At 46.2% G+C, this 9,752-nt stretch overlaps 1 protein-coding gene across 1 annotated transcript; it reads left to right on the top strand.

Moving 5' to 3' along the window:
- Nucleotides 1–799: 799 nt before the first annotated feature.
- On the top strand, nucleotides 800–8,986 carry LOC139046799 (rutC family protein C23G10.2-like). Its single transcript, XM_070520708.1, has 6 exons — nucleotides 800–888; nucleotides 2,012–2,117; nucleotides 5,092–5,160; nucleotides 5,907–5,962; nucleotides 6,970–7,097; nucleotides 8,967–8,986. The coding sequence occupies exons 1-3, from the start codon at nucleotides 818–820 to the stop codon at nucleotides 5,140–5,142; spliced, it is 228 nt and encodes a 75-aa protein (XP_070376809.1). The 5' UTR covers nucleotides 800–817; the 3' UTR covers nucleotides 5,143–5,160; nucleotides 5,907–5,962; nucleotides 6,970–7,097; nucleotides 8,967–8,986.
- The last annotated feature ends 766 nt before the right edge of the window (nucleotides 8,987–9,752 follow it).

The following is a 9,752-nucleotide window of genomic DNA, read 5'->3' as shown; positions in this document are numbered from 1 at the left end:
CGATGTTCCACGTGAGGGAATGATAATGATCATCCCTCTCAGAGATTATGAACAATGACGCGCAACAACGCCTCAAGCAAGCACGTCTCTCTGTGGACTACGCAGACAAGCAGCAGTGGCGTACGCAAGGCAACGTTTAACATCAACATCACAACTCAGGTATTGGACTAAATGCTGAAGTAATTACAGATTCGCCGCCAGCACAGCCACTCAAAGTCACTCAAAGCAAACAGCATACATAGCTTCGCTTATACATCGATTCCCACCCATAGTGCGTGGGATCCGCAGAATATTCTTTTTTGTATAATAGGCTAATAGTTTCGTTTTGACAACGTAGTGTAACTTTCAAACGTAGCGGTCTACGGGAAGCCGTCTGTGTTTTGCTCCACGACTGGCATCTGTGTTCACTAGGGTTGAGGATTGGGCGAGTTGGTATGGCATTCTAAAACTGGTACAGCGCAACATAGAAAGGAAGAAACAAGCCGAGCCGGCCGGATGAAAGCACAGAGCTCTGTTGAAAGAACACAGCGCTCTTATCTTTCATCTGCCCGGCTCGGCTTGCTTCTTCCTTTCTATGTCGCGCTGTACCGGTTTTCGCATTGCATCTGGGACTTCGCGACATGTGCACACCACAGCATGTGCGAGTACGTGCAGTTTGCAACGGGCTCACTGTTTTGGACACAGCCCCGGACGCTGACAGAGGGCAGTGTAGCTGTATGCGCACAGCTGCCGCTATTGCTCCGCGCGAATGAAGGCAGCTGTACGAAATAAAAGCTCACGCTGCATCGGGACGTTCCGCACTATTGCAGGTGCCGGAATGGACGTCGCCAGAACGCTACAGCGCGAAGTCATCAACAGTCCACGATTACCCATCGTCACACGCTTCAGGTGAGTTACACAGGGTGTCCCACGTAACTTTAGCCAAACTTTAAAAAAATATGGACAAACGGAAAAACAGACATATGGGAAAAACGTAGCTGGACGGAACCAACGTAATGTTGTTTGCCGTCGTCTGGAGATGCTATGATAATTTTTTTGGTATTCCGTCTAATCACATAATTAGTCTTAATTAATCAACTTACACATAATTCCACAAAATTACATGTAATGTTTGCTCACAGGTACATTTAAAGCGTAATATCGCATCCTACCACTGAACCCCTCCTTTGATTTCTTATACGTGGACCAGACAATTCTTGGGGCAACTGAATTTTCCGCCGGCTTAACACCGCGCATATCGTCGTCACCGTAGTCATCGCCCAGTTGCTGTCGTAACACCCAGACGTGCTCGTCCGTCCGGTAAAGCTTTGTAGAACCCCAAACGATGCTGGAGAGCCAGCGATACCTGCGAAATGCTCCGCATGAGTCAATACTCCCAGGGCGTGGAATCTGCGTAATTTTTTTAAGACAATGCCTTCCACGGCGAGTTATCACCACTGCTCGGCATTTCTGTTTCTAGCCTGTTTCTAGCCTCTTGCGTGGGCCGATCCCGACGGTAGCGCAGTCTAAATGTAAGTGCCACTGCGACTACTAAAGTACGCGTCACATGTAGGGGCCACTAAGGCCACAGGGGCCATTGGATACCTGCCACAGCGTATGCGTAATTGGGGCCACTGGTTATGTGATTACATTGGTTATGTGCCACTCAGGTTAACGGGTATGTGATGACTACGATGATGATGCTGATCGGGATGATGACGATGGTTATGATATAACTGATGACAAGAATTTGCAATGCGGATCAACCTCTAGTTGACGTCGATCAAACGTAATCGCTATAGTGCGGCTCTCGCAATAAACTGTACCCCGTTCTCAGTCCCTCTTACACCCCCCGCAAGTTTCACAGGAACGCATTGTCTTTTATCGATTGCAAATACACGTTGAACCGCCTTCCAACTTACCTTTTCTTTTCGTTTTGAGCAGGTTGCAGCGTTTACGATCACGTATCTTCAACACTTGAGATCATCTTTCTCTCCAGTTCTTGAGCACGTGACCATCTGTCATTTCGCAGCCAGGCGATCCGCGTGGGCAACACCGTCTACGTGTCCGGCACGAGGGGCATCGACCCACTGACGGGCAAAGTCGTCGAGGGCGGCATCGCGGAGCAGACGCGACAGGTAATCATGCGTCACGATTTGGGCGTTGTTTTTCAAATTCCCTACGCGCTGTCTTCTAAGGCCTGGCTGTTCAAAGGCGCACACCGCCCGGGTTAGGGAAATAAAATTGTCTACGAGTACGATGGGGGGAAGTTCTCGTATCGCTTTTACGTTGCGAGGGTGTACAGCGAGAATTATTCACAACAGGACGTACACCAGGGGCCGTATTATGAAACGGTCCACTTTTGTGATACTATGGCCTCGGCCATAGCTCGCCGTCAGGCGCACGCTGATTGGTTGTTTTAGCGAAAATCGCATGAGCTACGTCATCATATTTCGCTCAACCAGCCAATCAGCGCGCGCCTGACGTAGAACTGTCGCCGACGCAATAGTATCGTCGAAGTGGACCGTTTCAGAATACGGCTCCATGCAGACGGTCAGTCCCGTTGATTACAGCTCGCGCTATTTATTATACTGTACGTCTTTGCGGAATAACAGAATACCAGCTATTCAAACCTGCCCCCTTTCTGGTATTGCTCTGTAGCCGTATCCTACAACACTGCGAGCAGAAACGCCATCCTATTACAGAAAGAAAGGAATAATAATAATAATACCCATGTCAGAATTTAGCACCGCTGTCTAAGTGTAATTATAGCCTAGTGACTTGTGACTTGTGAATATGTGACTTGTGAATATTCTGGCGCGCAGTGGATAAACGCGACTGAATTTTGTTGTTGAGAACCCTATGGTGCGCATGGCAGAAAATTATGCGTCCACTTTAATGATCTAATTAGTAAAGATTGATTTATAGAGGTGGGTAAGTTAAAGGGGATCTAACTGGAGAGGTTGGTAGCAGTAAGCCTTCGGCTATCGCTCTAGCTTCTATGAAAAAAGTAGCTTTGCTCGAAAATTAACTAAACTAACAATAAAAACAGAAATTCTAAATTTCGCAAATGATAATGTAAGCGAAAAACGCTCATTGAAAAAAGTGGCTGAGTTGTTTTAGGAAGGGTCCGACTAAGTAGCGACTAGCTTCATACCTAACGGAATCATTTCTTTTTCGTGTCTCAAAGAAACACCGAAATGCGAAAAAAAAGAATGCTAGCTCTCCCGTAATCGAGAGTATAGACGTAAGCACGAAATGGGCTACCGGTAAAGCAGATTGGTTGGAGATGATACTAAGCACAATCTTAAAAGGGATGTAGTGTATGTTCGCAATGGCGCACCCCACCACATCACACCGCCCCACGCCATACTGTGCACTGGTCCATACGGGCGTCATAGTTTCCTGCCACAGACCGAACCTCATTGCAAGTCTCGTCTCGGTCAAACCGCCATCCACGGTGCGCCGGACGCTGCCGCGGAACTCACGGACCGCCGGCGTTGAAAAGAGCACCGGCAACTCTGTCTCAGCGCCGAAGGATGACAATCAAGTGTACAGTTCCCTGCATCTGGCTTTTGAACGTCGCTATTGGAAATCACAAATAAAATTCCAGCGTACCAGAAGTTACGGCTTGAGTGATAATTGTGAACAAACATTTGGAAGAACTCGGAATCAATATCTTTTGCAACTTGTTTGGGAAGTAACTAGCCTATGTAATGGGGTCTTGACCGGTTGCCCGGATGATCGCGTTTTGTTCTCGCAACTTGCCCGGATGTTCTCGTTTGAGTGCCCGGATAACGGCTCTGACTTTTGGTTCTCAAGGTCACTTGAAGGTTGCCGACAACGGGAGCTGAAAGCGTTTCGTGCTCATCAAGAGAGAGAGAGAGAAGTCCACGTGATAACGAAAGCTTGAGTGCCCTGAAACATGCCACGCCTTTCTGCAAAGTCGTACCTTTTTAAGAAAACTCGTCCGCGCTTTCGATGTCGTAGGAGAAGGCCAAGCACAATGTTTTTCGCGATGGGCGTAAGGATATTTAGGCGCGAATCGGAATATTAAGCATATGTGGCGGAATACATCTCAGCGTGTGATCTATCTATCTATCTATCTATCTATCTATCTATCTATCTATCTATCTATCTATCTATCTATCTATCTATCTATCTATCTATCTATCTATCTATCTATCTATCTAATAGATAGATAGATAGATAGATAGATAGATAGATAGATAGATAGATAGATAGATAGATAGATAGATAGATAGATAGATAGATAGATAGATAGATAGATAGATAGATAGATAGATAGATAGATAGATAGATAGATAGATAGATAGATAGACAGACAGACAGACAGACAGACAGACAGACAGACAGACAGACAGACAGACAGACAGACAGACAGACAGACAGACAGACAGACAGACAGACAGACAGACAGATAGATAGATAGATAGATAGATAGATAGATAGATAGATAGATAGATAGATAGATAGATAGATAGATAGATAGATAGATAGATAGATAGATAGATAGATAGATAGATAGATAGATAGATAGATAGATAGATAGATAGATAGATAGATAGACAGACAGACAGACAGACAGACAGACAGACAGACAGACAGACAGACAGACAGACAGACAGACAGACAGACAGACAGACAGACAGACAGACAGACAGACAGACAGACAGACAGATAGATAGATAGATAGATAGATAGATAGATAGATAGATAGATAGATAGATAGATAGATAGATAGATAGATAGATAGATAGATAGATAGATAGATAGATAGATAGATAGATAGATAGATAGATAGATAGATTGATTGATTGATTGCCCGTGAGCAAACGTGTCTCTGTACGGCCTGCTGGTTTCGAAACTTTTTGCATCAGAGGGTCTTTCGCTTCGAGACGTTCACTGTAATCGCACCATTTGTTTCAGGCCCTGCAAAATCTCACATGGATTTTAGAAACCGGACGAGTGACTATAGCAGATGGCGAGAACGAAACTTTATCACTTTATATACAGTTGATCATGTTTAATTCGCCTGTTTCTGAACCGCTGTTTCTTTTTTTTTTTTCGCATGTGTGCGTTCATTCCCAGTGGCAAAGTGTTCGGTATTCATCACGAACAAGGACGACTTTGACGTCGTGAATGAAGAATACACGAAAGGTAAGGAACAAAATTGCGAGACGACAAAGATGTCGTTGTCGGGTACAGAGCGGCTACTGTCCATGCGCAGAATTATCAAATGCCCCAAGAAACGCTCACCGTTGATGAAATCGGGAATATGATGGAATTCCGTCGGGTCGGAACGAAACATGATGCAAAACGAATACAAACCTCGCGGCCACAAGAGTGATGTCAATGTTGCGGCTCCCACACACCCGTGTTCGCAATCTTCAAGCTTAATATCTCAATTGTTTACTTCCATAGCCTCTCACTTTGATTGGTTTCCTCCTTCTTAAATTGCCATGCAGTAAATAAGCGGAAGCCAGTTAATGCGGGAGATTACAAAGGCACGAAACGTTATCAATTAGAGCACAGCATCGACTTCCTTGTCTGCTCAAGATTTAGCATTTCAAGGTTTAGCAACGGCACGGTTGGGACAAGGTTGAATACATTAATTGCTATAATCTGTCAATGCAATGACAGGCTGCTAAAATTGTTTGTGTTGCTGCTTGATTGAGATGAACAGCGGAATCTTGGCCTGGTATAAAAGAACGGTCGCAGGCTTCTTGAGAGTTGAGAGTTGGCGCGAAATGTGTTTTGTCAATTCTTCGACTGTCCTTGTCGGCAGTGCGCTACGCGTCTACTGCTCGTATATAGTGGACCACAGCTTTTACTGCACGGCCTTTCTGCGTGCAATTCTTTTACTGCGCGCGGCCTGAAATTGCTCACCAAAGCTGCGTGCTTAGTTTTCAGCAAGGCGCCACCGGCCAGGACCGTCCTTCAAGTTACGTGGCTGAACGAGGTACGTACGTATACGTCACTGCTTGTGGCACCGATTGTCGCAATCACGTTACGCTGCTGAGCAGGATGTGGCAGGTTCAGCTCCCGGCAGTAGCGTCGCGGTTCCTATATGTGTGCGGCATGCGTAAAGGGCTCGCCTACTTATGTTTAGGCGCACGTTAAATAACCCCAGGTGGAAAAAAATTATTGCGAAACGCCCCACTACGATGTGTAGCTCGTACAGTCCGCGTACCTTCGTTGTGATGCTAAGCAGTACAATTTGACTTCTTTTCCTTTTTTTGACTGAGCGAATTTTATGTCAGCGCACACGCCTCTGTGGGCGTTTCACTGGAGCTTATGGGGTTTCGCTGCAGAGCTCGAGGGTCCGATCCTGGGCTCGGCGGCCGTGGGTGGAATGCAGGGATACTCGAGTACCGGGTCCATTGGTACTCGTCCTTAGTACTAGTCTAGTCCTTAGTACCCCGCTACGGCGTGCCTCACAATCAAAGAGCGGTTCTGACACACACGCACCCACGCACCCACGCACCCACGCACCCACGCACCCACGCACCTACGCACGCACGCACGCACGCACACACACATACACACGCACGCACACACACGCACACTGTGTATATGTACAGATGGCATGTTACACTCCCGAGTCGACTCTATCCGACAAATATCTGTCCAGCATTCAGGCTCGGTGAGAAGTCATGACTGGATCTCCTATCAAAAAAGAACAAAAAAAAAAACGCGGCGGTTTCACGTTAGTATATTGAAAAACGTGTGGTGTTGAACAAAAGCTCTTACTGAACTCTTGCATAACTGTCCATCCCATTCGCGTGGAAAACGTTCCAGAGAGGAGGGCGTTCGCTATTGCGAGGAGATTGTCCAGAAACGACCAAACAAGATGCGTGTGGAACACTTTCAAGCGAACCTTAGAAGGGCACTATAAAGATCAACGTTAAGCTGCATTACCGAACTCTGCTTGACACTTCTTATTTATATATATTTTTTTTCTTTCAGGATTGGCTCGTCGAGATCGAAGCCATCGCAGTTGACACGAAAAAGACGTGTCGCTTCGTGACACTCAAGTCTCGCCTCTAGTTGTGGCTGCTTGGAATTTCTGGATTAAAGAACGATAATCGAACCTGGTACTTTTTTTTTTATACGCGGCCATGCATATTATGCGATTGTTAAGATCCACTTATCATGTTGCTTCGCCAACATTTAGTGTGCTACAGTGTGAAGCGGCGCGCAGTCATAAAAGAGCAGCTACTCTAGATGAGAGCAGCATTCCGCGCAAGTTGCTAATCCGTTGCTTAAATGATATTGCGCGACATAAAAAAACGACACGGACGTGAGAGAAGACGACACACCAAGCACACCATGCGCTTGGTGTGTCGTCTTCTCTCACGTCCGTGTCGTTTTTTATGTCGCGCAATATCATTTAAGCTACTCTAGATCCGCGCAAGACGAAATCGGTGAGTGGCGATACCAGAGTAATGATGTTTACCTACCGGAATATAATGGTTTTAGGTATCAAAAGTAGAATGAAAAAAACTTTACGTGTAGCTTTTGCCACGGAAAGAAGAAATTAAGAAAATAAAGGTAACAACTGAAAGAGTTTAACATATAGTTCAGGAATCGACACAAGGGACAGGAATCAGGAGATGCGATATGCGACTTAACAGTAATGGGGCTCTGCAATGAGTCTCTCCTGTAGAGTTGCGCATGCGCCTATAGTACTAGGAACGATGGCGCCACGTACGTACGCTCAAACTTTGCATACATAAGTGTTCGCATTACTGTGAGAGCTTTAGTCACTTCATACGTATTAGCATTTACGGAATACCGAGGACGCAGACATGATGATGATGATGATGATGATGACGACGACGACGATGATGATGATGATGATGATGATGACGATGATGATGACGATGATGGTGGTGGTGGTGGTGGTTTACTGGCATCCCCTTTGAAATGTGGCGGTGACAAGTACTCAGCTAGTCTGCTTTAGTTAATCAGGTACGCTGTACACATGCTTTCCATTCCAGCATCTTCGTGTATACCTTCCTCAACTTTTTTCTCTTCCTCAAAACTTCTGTATCTACCTTGTGCCGCTACCTATGCCTGTAAACGGATCCGGCCGTATCAATCTCTTCCCTGCGTTTTTCGCACCAATACTTTAAACGTCCCTCGCTTATTTCGACTGCTGACCTGTTGATGCTTGGAACGACAGAAAGCTAAGCTAGTTGGCAAGGATTCATTAAGATTAAGATTCAACACTTTAAATCGAAGGCACTCGTGTGACAGAGAAACGTTTTCAACAAGGTGTGCGTGGTTGAATAAGACGCTGGTAGCTGCCTTACGTAGCCAATGCGTATATCGCGCTCAGTATGAGCTACAATGCGCAAGCGGATGTACAGTCGCGGACAGAATAAAATGGACCACGGGATCTCCAAAAACGTTCAGTTCCCGAGAAGCCTGTAGCAGTAACCAGTAAAACTGCCCACGACAACGTTGTTAGCATATTCTAGTCGAGGTCCAAAATGCAAGTACCAGATTGCGTTGTGAGGTTGCGGAGATTTTCAGCTTTTTCTTAGATTTCATGGTCCGTAATATTCTGTCCGCGACTGTACATACCAAGTGTAAGAAATGAACGAGCACACAATGTGAGAAAAGCGCGGCGAACTTATATTTCGCACACGCGAAACAGGGGAGAATGATGCGTACTGCTTCCAGCCTCTGCAGTTGAACCATACCTACACGAGGCGGCCGCTGTACTCTGATGGGTAAATTTAAACACCGGCTGTTTATAACTCGAAAACAGTGTCAGGGACGTTTTTCTCGTGCTATTTCACCGAGGAAAAAAAAAGAAGAACGAACGAAATAGATCGTTTTTTTTTTTTGCATACCATTCCCTGTTGTTGTTCGGCCTTTTCAATGCTTGTGGGAGTGATCATGTGGCACGCACATGCAGCTAACATTTTGTTACGCGCGGCGTGACTCTGTTACAGATAATCCGGGTGCGAGAGCGACCGCACTACTGTGGGGAGTTTTAGGTGCACGGTCCGTAAACAAGGACACCGTCTGCGGAATTCCGTGCTAGTGGAAAGGAGTACGGCAGCAACAATGCTGGTAGCGACATCTTATGACGCAGAATGTATGCACCAGAGTGCAACCAGAGGGCATGTACAAAGATTATACTGTAGTAGCGAATAAAGTTTTACCTTTGAAAAAAAAAAGTAAGCCGATGCAATCTCGGGACGCAGCCTATTCGAACAGGCGCGTAGCCAGAGGAGGGAGGGGGGAGCACACCAGGACCACCCCCCCCCCCTCTTCCGAAATTTCTGTGTAACCCGGCATAACACGACGTGCAAGAACACCCGTCTGGCCCGTCCCCCCGACCTTTCCAGGTTAAATGAGGTGGCCACATTGCTTGATTGCAAATCGCATTACTATAGACAGCCATCGTGAGATGGGTTCTGCTGGAATTTATTCTCTCACTCTTTCTCTCTCTCCTAATCTTTCCTGCTCTTCTCTGTTTCCCGTAGTAAGGGGTAGCCAACCGGACAGTTAACTCTGGCTGACTGCCCAGCTACCTTTCATCTCTTATTTTCCTCTCGCTGTCTTTCAACTGCGCAGAGACAAAACGTCATTCTGGACACAATTCTGGACGCACATTCAAAATTACGCCATGTTGTCATTTCGAGCCAATCAATGTCAAGGCAGCAGCAGCAGCAGCCCTGTGAGGCACTCGGAGTTGTTGACAAGATGGCGCACTCGACAGCATGGGGGAATTT

This window comes from Dermacentor albipictus, chromosome 6 (genome assembly GCF_038994185.2).
Source record: "Dermacentor albipictus isolate Rhodes 1998 colony chromosome 6, USDA_Dalb.pri_finalv2, whole genome shotgun sequence".
NCBI lineage: Eukaryota > Metazoa > Arthropoda > Arachnida > Ixodida > Ixodidae > Dermacentor > Dermacentor albipictus.
Note: the sequence above shows the minus strand (reverse complement) of the source record. Positions and strands in the feature narration are given on the sequence as shown.